This window comes from Hyalella azteca, unplaced genomic scaffold, assembly GCF_000764305.2.
Source record: "Hyalella azteca isolate HAZT.00-mixed unplaced genomic scaffold, Hazt_2.0.2 contig16283, whole genome shotgun sequence".
Lineage (NCBI taxonomy): Eukaryota > Metazoa > Arthropoda > Malacostraca > Amphipoda > Hyalellidae > Hyalella > Hyalella azteca.
This window is the reverse complement of record NW_025946108.1, coordinates 3,874-21,171: the sequence shown is the minus strand read 5'-3', so window position 1 is coordinate 21,171 and position 17,298 is coordinate 3,874. Positions and strand designations below refer to the sequence as shown.

Sequence of the window (17,298 nt, the reverse complement as noted above, 5' to 3'; positions counted from 1 at the left end):
CTTCAAAATCAGCCGCCACTATGACAGGAGAAGCCAACCCTATGGCGTCTGCCAAGGCGGCACACGCTCAGGGGCGGCAAACGAAAAAAAATAATAATAAAAAAATAAGTAGCAAACAAAAAAATAGGAAAACTAAATAGAACGTATGAATATGTGATTTGCTACAAATAAGGCTCACAAAAAACAATTATCGGATGTAAAGTCTCTTCAAATTATCAGGGAAAACGAACGATTGGCGTCGAGTACCCTAACAACCGAACAGCTATAGACACACGTCCGTCCGACAGCAGAACCCGTAACGGAATCCAATAAATTGAATAAATTTAGCTTATAAGCGATGTCTTCCACTCAAGATGGCGTCTAGGTATTAACTCGACTGATGACCGTGGCGCTATCTACCGCTGGGCGCTGAAGTCTAACAAACTACGGTAAATAACCTGAATGACCGGATTACGGTTAATGAGCATCGAAAACAAACGTGTGCTGCACATTTTTCGCCCGTTTTTTTCTAACAGTGTATTGAAAACGATCTGATAGACAGTTTTGCGTCGACTTTTGACCGGAAATTCAGTTGGATGTGACACTGCAAAAATATCTATGATTTTTCGATTGAGAGGATGACCTCTCTTTTTTCACGTTACCGATACAAATTGGAATGACATTTGTATTTCATAATGACAATCTCATTAGGTATTGTATCACAATATTGGACAAATGTACGGAGTCATGATTAGTTCTAATTACCGAGTCAGCATCAGAAATATAACTTGGAGATCTTTTAATTGTCATTCTATAAGTTGTAGTCTCTGTCGATAATTTATAAATAATAGATAGAAGTAAAATATGTGTAGTGAGTAATCATTGCGTCATCTGGGCATGTTAAGATACTTTTATTTAAACAATATCATTCTTATATGAGGAATACGTACTAATTTTTTCCCTTCACCGTGCTACTTCAAGTTGTTTCCAATTAAAAAGCAAGGGTGGCGCACCGATGGTTATACCCTACGACGAAATTTAGAGCCAGACGCGACTCTGAAGTAGGGAACGCCTAGGACTCGGAGAGCAAGTAAATCAGCTTTTCTATGTCCGCTCTGTGGTAAAATTTACGATCCTAAGTCAGAGAGCTACACGAGTCAGGTCACTACTGTGACGACCACAGAGCGTTCGTATGGGGGTACGTCCATGCATCCGGGGCAGCTCTGGAGTGTGAAGAAATCGTCCCCCCCTTCCTTCGTAGTGAAAGGAAGGGCGGGGTAATCGAATTTATTCGTGATTAATTTTCAGTGCCTGTTTCTGGAACTCGCAGATTAAATAGAGCATAGATAGAAAATTCAGAGTCGTGGGTAGTAATGGTCGTGGAAAAAAACACCTTACCCTCACAATCGATGAACTAGTGGGGACGCCTGTCGAAGACCACCACTGCCTTGCTTCGAATGGACTATAATGATCCCTTCCCTGAAGAACGTAGCCTACAACACTTCTTGACTGTAGAAATTTAAAAGCGAAGAAAACTCCACAAAAATTCAGCATTTCTCCATTGAAAACGTTTCGGAGACCAGCTCCATCGTCAGTTCGATAAATCTAAAACACAAATACAGTCAGAAAATTAATAAAGTTTGGAGTCATAAGAAAAAAACAAAAACAACAGAAGTTAAAACCTAAATTTACAGGCAAAGGGCAGAATAATAAAGAAATACCTATCTATTCACAATTTCTAATGGATAAGAACTATAGGCAGCATTTAAACTAGGCTACTCTTTAAAAATATACAATGATTCTAAAATGCGCAGATCGGAAGCACCAGAACTATAAGCTAAAATCTTAAAGTCTGTGTCGGACACTGGAACGTTGCACTGTTCGGCGTGAGTGCGCACAGCCGAATGAGGAGGGCGCGATAGTAACTGCGCAGTCCTACAACTCCTCCCTTTATGCCCAGCGACCCTAGTGTAAAGGTTGCAAGCCGTCATTCCGACGTACGCAGATGCACATCATGCACAACTAAATTTATAAACTAGGGACGATCGCATGTGAGGAGGGAGGATATCTTTGTAGCTAAAAAACTAACCTATTTTGAAATTGTTAACCAGTAAGATACGAAGATTAATGTCCGGAAAGTATTTCATAAAGAAATCTTTTAATTTTCTTGACATAACTTCGGACGCATGGCCGAAGTATGGAAAAGAACAGTAAACCACTTTTATACTATCAGGCTCTGGAACAACTTCACTGTATCGCTTAGACATGAATTTCTTAATCTGGGTAAACACCAGGCCAGAAGGAAATCCAACACCGTAAATCTTACACTTCACCAAGAAATCAATGTCTAATAAAGTCTTTCGTAGAAAATCACAGTATTTTCTAAAGAAGTGGCAACCATCTTCGCTGTATTTTGATCGAACACAAGTAATAATGTCACTAGATTGCTTGAATCGCAGATTCACTAGAAATTTAAAAGCGAAAAAAACTCCACAAAAATTCAGCATTTCTCTATTGGAAACGTTTCGGAGACCAGCTTTTATGTGTTTTCACGAGGTTTCTTGGCTGACCAATTGTCCTCCTTATTATAAACCAATTTTTTATAACAGATATGTCGATGACACCTTTCTTATTTTCAAGCATCCCTCTCATGTAAAACTTTTCTTCGATTACCTAAACTTGCAACATAATTCTATTACATTCACAATGGAACTTGAATCTAACAATAGTTTGTCCTTTCTAGACTGCAATATTACCAAATCTAATGGCCGTTTTCAAACATCTGTTTTCAGATAATCAACTTTCACCAGCGCACCAGCTTCTTTAGTTTTTGTTCATGCAGATTCAAGTTAAACGGGCTTCAAACACTATTACACCGCGGCTTTCATATATGCTCGACTTTCCATGCCATGCATTCTGAATTTGATTTTTTGCGCAACGTCTTCTCGATTTCCTTCTGGCCTGGTGTTTACCCAGATTAAGAAATTCATGTCTAAGCGATACAGTGAAGTTGTTCCAGAGCCTGATAGTAGAAAAGTGGTTTACTGTTCTTTTCCATACTTCGACCATGCGTCCGAAGTTATGTCAAGAGAATTAAAAGATTTGTTTATGAAATACTTTCCCGACATTAATCTTCGTATCTTACTGGTTAACAATTTCAAAATAGGTTCGTTTTTTAGGTACAAAGATATCCTCCTTTCTCACATGCGATCGTCCCTAGTTTATAAATTTAGTTGTGCACGATGTGCATCTGCGTACGTCGGAATGACGGCACGCAACCTTTACACTAGGGTCGCTGAGCATAAAGGGAGGAGCTATAGGACTGGGCAGTTACTATCGCGCCCTCCTCATTCGGTTGTGCGCACTCACGCCGAACAGTGCAACGTTCCAGTGTCCGACACTGACTTCAAGATTTTAGTTTATACAGGGTGCGGCGTGGGAACTTACTCTTTTAAAAAAATCACAAAGTAAAAAGTATTAAAGATAGCGTTTTAATTCTTTCTTTTTTACAAAGAGCTACATTTAAAGTTTCGTTGGGTTTACTTACAAGTTTAATTCTTGAATATTACATCTTGTAGGTGACCTCCATGCTGTTCAATACATTTTGTCAGACGAGATCGGAAGTTTCGCTCCACCTTCTCAAGCATGTCTGGACCAATGTCAGCAATAGCAACGCGAATGTTGTTCTTCAGTTCAGCTAGGGTCCTCGGACGATTGGTGTACACTAAGGATTTCAAGTATCCCCACAAAAAATAATCGCAGGGGGCTAAGTCCGGCGAGCGCGCTGGCCACTGGAGATCGCCCCTTAAGGAGATCACGCGTTGTGGAAAGTGTTCGCGCAAGAGAGCCATTGAAGCGCGTGCTGTGTGAGCCGTGGCCCCATCTTGTTGAAACCACACATTTCTTACACCAAGTTCATCAAGTTTTGGAAGGANTCGGGGTTTTAAAGCCAAACCCTGTCTCTTATACACATCTAGATGTGTATAAGAGACAGAGGCAACTGGCCGCACCTCTGCCGCGGCCTACGTCGAATATGCCGGCGGTAACGGTTCAAGCGTTGAGGAGGCAGGGAGAGGAAGGGGGTGATGGGTGAGGAAGGCGGAGGAATATCGAAAGAAACTTCTAGGCATGAATCTCAATATGGAGCTTTTACCAGAAGAAACTGATTGAATTATTCACTTATTTAATTTCTCTAAAATTATGAGTTTTACATGATTTTTTATTTTCTACATTTTTTTCGACAGTTCTATTCTATTCTATACTACAGCAAATCCATGTCGCCAGTATTTGTGGAACTAGTTCCATCCAGTATTGTGTGTATTCAGTTTATTGACATAAATTCGATGAAAAACGCGAAATCTGTATATAATCTGAAAGTAAATATAATATAAATTTACAAAATAATAGAAATACTAAATGAACGCAAACGGTAACTGCCAGGCTACTGCGCATGCGCGACAGCGAACACTGCAGCGGCCGCCAGCGCATGCGCAGTAGTCTAACTAGTCTCCGCTCTATACAGTGGTGTGGCCGGGAAGTACCGAGAATGTACGTGTGGTGCAGTGAACACGACCCGAATTCGGTTAATTTTGGATAAATATTGGAGGTAAGGAACAGATAAAACGTCAAAATTTATTGTATTTACATTTTCATACGGTTTAAGATCTCATGCGCAACTATCAAGGGGAAATTTTGGTTACTGCAAGTCCTGAAACATTGCTTCTCGATCAAGGATTCATCTCCAACCTAACTTACTGTATTGCTACCGAAAGGCACGCTTGCCTATTGAATCCGTTGTCAATCCACTCAATTCTAGTTAAACGTTATGATTATGATCTGAAATGAACTTTTTTTCTCGGAGTTATGTATAAATGTGCCACCGTAAAAATTTCGAGAAGCCTACTTTTTTTCTATATTAAATTAGCTGATATTTTGAAACTAATCGAGATGACAGTCAGTTAAACTTAGCACGCCTGTAAGCTCGTATTACCGGTCACAGGTTCACTGATCAAAACTGATGAAATCCATTTTGTTGCAGGCAAATGTTGAATGCAGCTAAACCCGACTAAAACTTTGCCCGCGAAGCAGTCGAGGTCCGAGAGGAATCGGGTGAACACTCTCTCAATTTTCACGGCATTGACTGCATCGATATCGGTTGCAGGAGGGACCTGATATGCTGTCAAATTTCTGCTTATTGCACCACACGATGATTGTTAATAAAGGTGAGAAATCAAATGGACGCCTAAGTTTGCATGATGAAGGGACTTTTTCCTCGTTGCGCTGCGTGCAGCATGCAGCATGGCGGATGCTGTCCCATACTCCCATTGTCACACGACCTAACTAAGGTGCTTGCTCGTACATGTTCAAAGTCGACGCTATCTTCAAGGCACTAACTATACAGTTGGCAGAGAACGATGCATCGCAGGTAGCATTTTGCCAGGCACAAGTTGTACAAAAGATACGGAAGGAATATTTTTTAGGGCAAATGCCGAGATATTTGTCAATTTATAACCGGCATTACTGGAACTTTTTTTCTATTTTTTAGTATTAATTGAACTTTTTGATCGAAGTTCTTACATAAATTTGAAGTATGAATTTCCTTCATGTACCAAATGTATTCATAGCAAAAAAAATCTATTTGCATAGAAGTGTTTTCTTACTTAACTTCTATCCGGGAAACAAGCTGATACACTTTTATTCTTCAGGGGAGTCTAGCCAACTGCTGTGCCTAGTCTACGGGTCCAGCTGTGTCGACGTTTACCTCAGCAGTGGAAAGCCGCCGCGAAAACTACCCGCTTAGAACCAGAGCTTGTTCAGTGAAACTTGCTGGATTAACGGAAACAGCCACAACGCATCACCGACCAACTCAGAAAACATTCCAAGTCATCATGGTGTGTCATGCGTGCAGTTGCTTTTAGTATGGTGATTTTGTATACTATTTTCCCTTGAAATTAACTTTTCAACTATTATCAATTTCCGTTCTGAGATGATGAGTTACATGCATTGAGTACTGAAGTAGTCATTTTAGAAATTTCAAACTAGTTTAGAGTTCCACTTCACGTATTTGACTACTGATTGCTAAGTTAGATTCTCAAGTATTGTGGTGCTTATCATTTACAATTTGTACGAGATGATGTTATCCTCTAGCTGACGCCGTTGTAAAAACCAGGAATAAGCTTGTATCTATATTTTGAAAATAATGAAGGGGCTACATTATCGTACGCAATCGTGTATTGTTCTAATATATAGTTATACCAGTTTTGGAATAGATTTCTTAATTTATATTTGTCGACTGCTTAAACTCCATGTGTAAGGCTTTACGTTTTACTCCAAAAATGTTTTGTAGTTTGAATGTTTACATGCACTTGAGGTTCAAATAAACGGCCCGAACATGTAAATCTTTTTATTTCTGTCATAATTTGTTATACTTCCTTCCTTGTTCCTACTTCATATCTCAGAATGACTGCATTAAAATACGCTTTATAATTTTGTATGTGTTCGTTGTTACATAATTCCCCATGCCCTCCACAATTATTATATATAGCTCCACAAAGTAGGGGAGCTATATATATAGTGGAGGGCGTAGGGATTTTTTTTGGCTCGAAATTCACGTTCGGCCACCTCTGGCCTGCGGGAATTTTGCGCAACGGTCCCGCCAATCGCGGCAACCACCTTCGCGATAGCGCGGAAGCTGGCAGTGCCTGCCGGCCTGGTCGCTCGCGATAGGAAAGACTGACTGCGTCAGCAGGCCCTTTCCAGGCCGAGAAGCGCTGCCACAATATTGCGCTGCTGTGGACATTCCTGCGCAGTTGACCACCCTGGCGTTGCGCTGGGGCGAGCGTTGGCGCAGGCAAGTTCACCCGCGGCTGGCTTCCAGACTGCGGCGATTTCTGACTGGGTTACTCTCTGGGCTATTCGCTTCAGAATATGGTGAAAAAAGCTCCTAATATTAAAAAAGCTCCTAATATTAAAAGCAAGATGATGTCACGGGCTGGTTACCGACGGATGGCTTAATCCGCGGCTGATTGGTGGTCATCCGGAAATATGCTAGGTGTTCCTTTCAGGGCTGATTGGTGCACAAATTTGGTGGTGCACGGCTGCGTACCCAATTAGTGCAAGAAGTTATCGACAATAAACTAATTCGTAATAAAAAAATAACAGTGTGCGTAATCTGTGCTATAGTGAACGTTGTCACATCAATATTTACTAAGCATTGGAAAATGGACGAAAAATTAAACGATGAGGGTAATAGCTTTCGGTTGTATAAATTGATAACAGGTTTTCACTCAAGGCAATCAGAAGCATTTACAGTCATAGAGGACATACTAATTTACAGATGTGTACATATATAGCACAGCAATTCAATCGATATATGTAAGTTGTTGAGAGATTATTCTACCCTCACCTCATCTGTAGTCAGGTGGAAGAACGACGAGCCACTCCCAAGGCAAACCTCGGTCTAGAAGGTCTGTACTCAGAGCCTCATCGCAGTGCGCTACGACGACACATCTACTACTCAAGGATTTTTTATACCTACTGATGACGATAATGGACAATCAATGCAATTTTCCTTTCTTGCCTATGCAGAAGATAATTGTTAACTTTTTTAAATAAATACTTTATTTTTTGAAGAAATGAGCAGTTAAAAATATATACTTTCCATGTATTGATGAGCCATCCTCTGCATCAGATATATGATGATTCAGAGGATGGCTCCAGAAATTATTCGCGGCTGTGGAAGCTCTGCTTGTATCCTTATTCTTGAAAACTGTAGATAATCGCGCTTTTTCGTTAGCCTTCAAAAATATTTTCACTATGGGAACAAGTATTTCTTCAAAATAGTGCTTCCCAAACTATGATATGCAAGAGAATTCCACAAGATATTTTCTTACGCCTTAATCTTCCCTACCCAACACGAGGTACATGGCAACGGTTACGATTGCAACACGCCGCCATCCTAGTCTCAGTGACCTGCCATTAAATTCGAACAGGACATTTACTTGATTCGCTTGTATTAGAACATTAAGCAAAAATAGATGCAACTTTGAAGTTTATATGATTATTCAAATCGTAAATTTAAGCAAGTGAATCATAATCGCATCGCTTCTGGCTGCTCCTCTATAGTTGTCTCGGCGCGGCCCTTGCGTTAATGTTGGTCGTACAGAAATGTAATTAAGTCGTAGTCGTCACCTGAAGACTGTAGATGCTCAATGCAATACTCGTAGCTGTATTGATGAATCTAAGTTTCTTGCGACCATTAATGTTTGAAAATAGGCGAAGCAGGCGCCCTGTGCCCTTGGCCTTTTCGACGTCAGCAGAGTGCAGACCGTGCTCGCGTGACCGTCACCACGTAGCAATTTACTAATACTATACAGAGACACTTGTTTTTAAATATAGCGATTTTTAATGGCTGTGCGTGTTTGAAATAGCTACTATATTTCCATCAGGTTCGATATGGTGCTAGATATTTCAAGTTTCAAGCGACAAACAAAACTATCCCAAGAAAGCTTCCTTGTGGCACGCCACTGCGCACTGTTTCCCAGTCTGATACGGTTCCGTTTATAACTTTATACTGACACGTTTTCGTCTACCTACTAGAAAATCACTGATATAGCGTCAAGTGGTTTAAGGTAAAAATATAATGATGATCATAGCTTGATCAGTAATTTGTACAGGATAATTGAATTTAGATTTTGAATGCACCCTTGAAGCAACAATCAGAAAAAAAAATTAGAATCGCTAATCATTCTTTAAGCTAATAAGATTACGAGTATCAATATTCCCAACATATACTGCATTTTCGTAAACTACATATAAGACGTACTGCATGAATGGCATCATTTCCTACCCATAAGATTTCGATTTTATCAGCAAAACTCTGATAAGGATTATAGAAAGCTTACATTGATAAGGGTCACAGCAAGCTTCTAATAGAGCTTAGTCGTTCCAAGGCCTTTACGTGTTATTGGATGTGTCATATTAGAATTGAAAAGTCATCCGTTGACAATCTCGTCATTAAAAATACCATTTGGTTAATTAGTAATATTTCGACACCTATTTACACTTGCACTTTATAAAATCTCGGCTTCATATTACAAATGCAAAATGGACAGAACTTCAATATTTTCTTCTTTAGAAAAACTTATGAGCAGTAAGTTATATTGAGACCGTAATAATAATAAATAATAATAATAATAGCGGTTTCAGCGTTATTAGGCCGTAGGCCTATCGCCGATTCTTAACATAGCAGATTAATCACAGCTTGTTGCGGTCTCGAACTCGCAACTCACTACTACAATTCTGCTGTGCTTAATTATAAATTATACTGATTACCTGTTGGAGGAAGGTAAGAAGATGGTGTTAGCTATAAGCCCACACCATGTTCGTTATATGTGCGTTTAATTATTAGATATAACGCTCACATCATGTTAGTTTTTTTATTTGTGAAAGTCACACAGAAGGAAAGAATGTGTTTTGTAGGTTTTTTTTGTAAGTGCTGGACTAGTGAGTTGAGCCATCATCAAATTATCTTATTGAATTGTTAGGAAATTGTTAAACTGCTATGCAGGTGATTAAAAGCACTTGGTTCTAATCACCTTCCGAATTTGAAAGGAGCAAGAAAATTTTTATATATTTTTAGGTCGGATTTATTACGTCATGATGGACTTCAAATTCTAATTTCATAATTTTTGGAAGCTTGACTTTTTCAGCTGGTATTATTCTACCTTCTCGTAAATTTATCCTACTGAACCAGGAAATGAATTTACAACGTAATGTTAGAAAATATGAAATTATTTTAACTTACTCACTATGGGGACTAGGTCCCCTAGACCCCCACGCACGCGGTACCTGGGACTCCCACGTGCGCGGTACCTGGGGCACTCTCAAGTGCGCGGTACCTGGGACTCCCAAGTGCGCGGTACCTGGGACTCCCACCTGGGAGTCCCAAGTGCGCGGTACCTGGGACTCCCAAGTGCGCGGTACCTGGGACTCCCAAGTGCGCGGTACCTGGGACTCCCAAGTGCGCGGTACCTAGGACCACAGTTGTGCGATACTTGGGATGTCCACACCCAGTCACCAAAAATATTAAATGCTTATAAATAATTTCTGGAGGATGCAAACGAACGAAAATCAAATTCAAACCCCAGGATAAAATCAAACATGAAAATCCATGAATCAAACAAAATCCATTGTGCGTTTATGAATACACATCTGATACAAATTTGAAAACTCCCGTCAACTTGTAAGATAGACCAAGTAAATGGGAAGTATGATAATAGGCAATGAAAATGAATCCCCGACATTTACTATTCATTCATAAAAATATTCTCAAGTAGTTCGCACAGACGACTGCCCCGTCAAGCACCATCTACAAAGTGCAGAAACTCCAACTTTAAAACACTAAGACATCTCCTTTCAGATCTAAAACATTATCTCGTCTAGTCACCAACTCGCGGGACTTGAAAACATCACTTGAATCTACCTGGAACGTCCGAGTCTTCATGAATGCTAAGTTTTAATTTTGTGTGTGTTGATTAACCTTGAAAAATTGAATAATTCTCATCATTTCTCCATTTCATGCTCATTGTATTATATCTATGTAGATATAAGTGTTGAACATTTATTTATGACGCGGCCATTGTCTGTTTTTAAGCAATTTATGTAAGTGTAAAGTATCACTGTAGAGAGTGAAAATGCTTTCAAATAATATGAATTCTGTTTACTATATGATCTTCTTTATCTAATATTACAGGTGCGTTTGTTAGTATGTGTTTTGAATCCTCAAACACGTGATGCAGATTAAGGTAGTGATATTTTAATCTGTTTGGAAGTGTAATGTGTTCATGTAATGTGTAGAGTTGTGATTCACAGCAAATGAATGATAGATTTCCACTAAATCATCAAGAAGCACACACTATTGCTCAAAGTTCATTTGCATTTAACATATGAAATTTAACCGAGAGTAAATCTATCCCATACGCTTAGGAGGAGGTGCGCCATGTTGATATATATGGAATTGCGGTATGTATTGCACGAGTAATAAATAGTAAACTCATTTTGCTTCCGACACTTCGGAAATACTAAATTCTAGTAGTCTATAAATATTTTTTCGTCACGTGTAGAGCTCCACACTCGAATCATAATAATAATATATTATAGCGGTTTTAGCGTTTATGAATTTAGCGTAGGCCTGTCGCCGATTCTTAACATCGCAGAACATCCACAGCTTGTTGCGGTTTCGAACTCACAACTCTCTGCTACAATTCTGCTGTGCTTAACCGCCCGCCCTCCTCGCCGATTCTGGCCAGAAACTGGCGCACAGAGCTGGGATCGAACCCGCGCCTCTCTGGTTTAATCTTGGTACTCTGAACTTTAACCACTGGGCCACCCTGCTAGTTGAAGTTCGCCCGGTTCGAGCTGCGGTCGACGACAGACGCTGGGTAACTTACAGAGCTGGGCAGCGCTACTTTGAAATGTAGCGGCGCTACCGCTACATGCTCTAAATGTAGCGGGCGCTACCGCTACCGCTACCCCCACTAGATTGAAGCAAGCGCTACCGCTACCGCTACAGTAAAATGTAGCGCCGCTACATTAGCCGCTACAATGGCCAAAATTATTACAAATCTCTAAATATTTATTGTTCTGCTATTGGGATTTACTCATAAACATCTAATGATAATAAAACATTTTCAAAACATATCAATGCAACTTTATTGCAATTAACCTAACCGAACTAGTATGGGTTACCCCAGGGTTAGATACAGTAAATAAAAGTTACAGTTATTTTTATGTTTTACCTTCCCTACATTGATGTGTACTTTAATCTACCAATCTAAAAAATTATCCACACATTCATATAAAAAATCGGTATTTTATTTGGATATATATGTGGATTGTTTTCGAGATTGGTAGATTAAAGTAGACATCCATGTAGGGAAGGTGAAACATAAAAATAACTGCGTAAAAATAACTGTAAGCAAACTGAAACATGAAAAAACCTGTAAGTGGTAACTGGTAACAACTTAACAAGTTACAACTAACATGTTGACACTAGTAACAGGCTGAGGTTGACAACATTACACCGAAATCTTTCGTACAGTTTTATTCTGTAATTTGTATTATGTATGTATCATGCTATAATATAATATTTAATACTATTAAGTAAAATCTAAAGGCTTTATCTATAAATGTAGCGGTAGCGCTGTAGCGGCAAAACCTCGTATCGCTACTTAAATATATAGCGGGCGCTACCGCTACCGCTACATTGCCTTAAATGTAGCGCCGCTACCGCTACTGAAAATGCAGCGGCCGCTATATGTAGCGCGCTACTGCCCACCCCCGGTAACTTGCTCTGCAAATTCCTTGTATTACCTTAATTTGACTGTGATAGTCAAATAATCTCATTCTAATTATCTGTTATAATGAAATTTTGCGAGCGGGAGACAGGGAGTGTTCTCAGTTTTTAAAATGGCACGCTACAAAGTTGAAGGTAGTGTTTATGTTCTTGTATGGTATGGATAGATGATCCAAACATGTTCCATACTTGAGCAAAAGGCTCAAATTATTTTTACAACTCACTAGCTCTTCTCTGTTCTTCCTTGAGCATAGCTGTCAGTGTCCGAGATCCTCATACATTTTACAAAAACAATATCATTGCAGATTTTATTTATTGCAGTCAACATTTATTAAATTCCAACTTATCTAGATCCCACTTTCACTTCACGTGGGGGCATTGTCAGTGCATATAGCACTTCATTGATCAGACTTATACAATTTATTTTATGACAACTTCTTTTAATTTATGTATTCTCCAGCAAGACTTGCAGCGCCTGCAGTGGCCTTCTTCAAAAGCATGAAACTTAGCTCAGTAGTCACACAATAAATCATCTTATTACTTAGTGTTTTGCACAGTCTGTCTCATCTACCTATTACTATCTTAAACATGATAGAACTTCAAACATTATAAGGAAGAACCACTTCAGTCTCCAAGTGTATTGATCTAATTAGATTTGTCAAAAATACATTTAAAAGAAGGAATAATATGATGTTACATTTCCAAGCAAAGAATAATGCCAAAGTAATGTAGTAATATTATTGTCAAGCAAAGAATGAAAAGCTAATGTTATGCGTTTATCATTGTGCTAATTTCTGAATTTACGGCAGCATATTTTTTACCTGCTTCGCTAAGGCAAATTAATTTGAATTCTTTAACTTACCTGGAAAACTGACTGCAGAATTGTCTGTTGAGTTCTCCTATTGATGGCATGCAGTGTCATTAATTTTACTACAATTTCTTATGATGAATTTAAGATCATTGTAGGATTTATAAGCTTCGGAAAGAAACTTAGAGTATCATATTTACCAACAGAGGTACATGTAGGAAGCTGTTTGCCACTCCATTTACTGAGTGTACTAGTACTCTAGTAGATAGAGTGTACTGAGTAATACAATCTTTTCTTTCATCTGACCATTCGTGGGACCCCATGCACGTGTGCGTGGCCTTGGTCTCCATCGTGCATGTGGCCTGGGACCCCCGCGTGCTCGTGGCCCGGGACCCTCACGTTTTGGCACTCTGAGCGAGCTTTCCCTCGCTCGGGCACTTATTAGCAGCTTCACGTTATCATCATGGTTGTTGTTGGTTGCGGGGAAGGGCGACCAGAAAAGGAGGGAGGTTAGTAAAAGCAGGGAGTGTTGCCAGGAAAGCCGCTGCCTCCACAAGACTGTTCCACTGTGAGGAGATGCTGAGGGTCGTGGGAAAAGAAGAAAAGCCAATAAATCCTGTGTGGCGGGATCCCCACAGTCAGGGCAGGCGGCGCTAGGTGTGCGTCTGATCTTGAAGGTATTGGATGCCGGGGAACTGCAGTAGCCCGAGTGGAGCTGGGTCAGCGTTACAGCGGTGAGGGCGGGGGAGCAGGCCCTCGTAGGCGACGAAAGAGCTGTGGTGGTGCAGTGGTGAGAGACTCTAGCTGTCTCTCGCACCCAGCGCCCGGGTTTGAGCCCCACTGAGGACAAGTTCTACCGGGAAGCTCAGCTCATGGTCAACTCAGCCATTCATCCAACTCTGGTTGATAAATGAGTACCTGGCTTATCAAGGGTGTTGTGTAATGCAATCAAATGGTTCTGGCGGGTCAGCGAGCCAGTAATGGTCGTAGAACTACCAGTGGTACCGAGTGCCCGGAAAAACAGACCTATCACCCCCCCCCCTCCCTAGTCGCCACTGCCAGGATGGGCAATTACAACAACAACAACAACGAAAGAGGGAGTGAGCCAAGACCCTGTTAATAAGTGGTTTCGGTGACGTGGGCTGGCATGTCCTGGTGGAGAGTCCGCTTTTCCTCCGCGTAAGATCCGTCAGGCAGGATGCCATCCTTTAGGAAGGAAGCCACAAGGTGGCCGAATTTGGACCGAAGGGAGCAGAGACGACTGGGAAGGAGGGCCGGAGAGCACTGGCTAGGAACTGCACACATGCGAAGTCTTGAAGGGCATTTAGGGGAGAACACCCGTCTCTGTGTGGAGTGTAGGTGTTCATTTGGGCATCATCTTTAGGCAGCCGATGGCTATCCTCAAGGCCGAGGTCTGGATCGTCTACGTGCTCGCCACGATGGAGCGGGAGGCAATGGGGTGCCAAAGAGGAGATGCATAGTTGATGATTGGGAATACAATAATGATCCTATTATCTCAAATTTACCACCCTGTAATACTACCAGGAGCCAGTTTAGTATTCCAAATGGCGACCCTAATTGGTGTTTTCCTCCGCAAAGGCCTTCCCTTTGCAACAGCAGAAGGCAAACATCCATAGAGCAATTACAATCGATAGAACAATAATGACCGGATTCGTTTTGTCCGATACGACTTCTTCCCTCCCGGCTTGGCTGCCGTCTGCTTCTGTTATGGATTCTGGTTGAGATGACGCTGTGGATTTCCCTTCTTTTCCAAATTTTTCACCATCCACTTGGTCCGTTGAGACAGATATTCTTGTTTCATTTCCTTCTGACCCGGATGCATCAATTGTCTGAAATAATTTATAATTTTTCACTCCCAGTAACAGGAGAAAATATATGAATGAAAAATTCTTTATTACATAAAATGAATAAATTATATTTCTGCAATTTTAATTGTTAGTGAAGCCCTTGCCTGGTTGTTACTGAAAATTTAAGACATATTCTCAATGCAGCATTGATTCAAACTTATTTATTTAAACACACACGAAACCATGGATAAGATACACACCTTTACTCCAATGCGGTACTCATATCCAGATCTGAGGTTATTAATTGTTTAACTATGAAGCTTGGCAGGCAGCGTGTACGTGGTGCGAGGCAAGCAGGATTAGAGAGTTGAGCCTCGGTTTCTTCAAGCTTATCCTCGTTCCTTTCAATTACTTCCGACGACTGAGCCTCAGCCACCGTCAGTTTGTAGCTGACCACTTCAACGCCCTCAGGAGGTTCCCATGCCATTATCAGGGAGGAGCTGGTGCTGTCTGTGAGCTCCAGGTTGGTGGGAGCAGGGAGAGCTTTAGAGAACATGGAATGGATAGAATAAACGCATAAAAACGCATTCCCCAACCGACCTATTGGAAGACACGATTAGTAACTGGCACAAAATAAAGCACAGAACCATCCAAAAATGGCTTCATCTAAAAATACAAGAAAAATTCAGACAAGGTATCACTAAAACTAACCTTAAAAGCTTCAATAAGGAAGAACTCAAATTTATACTGGAAATTCCTGGTAAATCTTACTTTTCGTTGGTGTTAGAATTTTAGCGCAAATTTTTGGGCCCTGCTCTGCTCCAATCAAGGTGGTAATGCAAATTTCATAAAGAGAGTGGTACTTCACATTGTTCAGGCGATGAGTCAAAGCATTAACCACAAAAGTTCGAAGTTTCCTAGTTAGAGTAAAACTGTTCAGGTCGAAGCGTTCGTAGGAAATGTTGAAGTTAACGAGAGGGCAATCTGGTAGAGGATAATTCCATCCCACTGAAATTGCCTCATCGTATTCGGCCTTCACGTTGACCTCCGAAACAGCCTGTGGAGCTAAAAAAATTATCTAAGAATGCTATTTATAAATGAAAAACTATGCAACTCAATTATTGCGGACTGAACCGGAGCCGAATAAGAAAAATTTCTGTCATTCCAATTGAGTGCACAGAGATGTAGAATAAAAATATTTCCATATTTCTTCTCAATATCTTCATGTTACGTGGAATGCAATACTCATATTGGCACGGAATTTTAAAAAAATTATTCAACTACCTCCAGGCTCGGTGACTTCCCTTTCTATAACAGGTTCTTCTATGACGTTCCCCGCACAATTCATGACGTATACTTCCGTCTCGTATTTACTGCAAGGAGGCAGCTTCTTCTTCTCCTCCTGCAAGGCCACGAGGCTCTCGTCGTCATAAGTGTGGGGTTCGGGGAAGATGTTCAAGATTTTGTACCCGCAGCGCTTCTTACCGTCAGGGAACTTGGTGATCACTCTTGTCACGTCGTCCAACGGGCTTTGGCATTTTGCAAGCATCGCTATGAAAGGAAAATAGAATAAATTTAAAATTGCTGTGAACATATGATCATAGAGGAAATATTCGAAGTGATACGCCAGCAGCCCCAGCCCAGGAGTAAAATATCAACGAAATAAAACCCTTCATATCTAATATCCCAAAATAAAATTATATGTTCTTATGCGAGAGATATTTCAGGTTCATATGTGATGAATCAAATTACTTGTTCAATTGAAATTCTCTATACTTTTGCTATTACAAAAATATGGCCCATAAACTTCCAGATAGATTTTATGTACAGTTTGGTGACATTATGCACATTACCCTGCAATTTTTCCTGACTGCATGAGTTGCAATTTTTCCTGCAATTTTTCCTGACTGAATCGCTGTGAAACGGCAATCCAATGACCTGTAAGAAGAATCAAAATCTAGGTAATGGGTCCGACATAAACCTCGCTGTGGAACATTACCTACATAGAATGAATGAATGCCCGTGAATGAAGTAGCAAGAATGAAATTTTGAAATGAACAAGCGAAAAATAAGGTCGAGGTTTATTTTATTGATAAAACAGAACAAAAGAGGCAGCAACATTAGGCATCACGCCTGTCCATCCACGAATTGGAGGAGTCATGCAAAAGGGACGGACTTTTGGTCGAGGTTTTGCCTCGACGCATTTACATTACTAGTCGCACAACATCTCGTTTAAAGCATATCTCAAACCTTGATATCCTTCAATTTTATTTTATTGTAGTAAACTAGTTCCTGAAAGAAGTAATATCTACAATTTATGAGGTAATCAGTTTAGTAGGTTCATGTGA

The 17,298-nt window shown here is 40.4% G+C and overlaps 1 protein-coding gene and 1 long non-coding RNA gene across 3 annotated transcripts; both read right to left on the bottom strand.

Moving 5' to 3' along the window:
* Positions 1-335: 335 nt before the first annotated feature.
* On the bottom strand, positions 336-15,882 carry LOC108665458. Of its 2 annotated transcripts, XR_001930446.1 has the most exons (4): positions 15,722-15,882; positions 15,373-15,493; positions 3,254-3,258; positions 336-347 (listed from the first exon to the last, which is right to left on the bottom strand). It is a non-coding gene; the product is annotated as an uncharacterized LOC108665458 (long non-coding RNA). The 2 variants fall into 2 exon arrangements; XR_001930447.1 differs by lacking the exons at positions 336-347; positions 3,254-3,258 and adding an exon at positions 14,815-14,992 and having other exon boundaries at positions 15,211-15,493.
* Positions 15,883-15,886: 4 nt separating this feature from the next.
* On the bottom strand, positions 15,887-16,833 carry LOC108665459. Its single transcript, XM_018152214.1, has 4 exons — positions 16,804-16,833; positions 16,235-16,501; positions 15,969-16,015; positions 15,887-15,934 (listed from the first exon to the last, which is right to left on the bottom strand). The coding sequence occupies exons 2-4, from the start codon at positions 16,497-16,499 to the stop codon at positions 15,887-15,889; spliced, it is 360 nt and encodes a 119-aa protein (XP_018007703.1). The 5' UTR covers positions 16,500-16,501; positions 16,804-16,833.
* Positions 16,834-17,298: the final 465 nt, after the last annotated feature.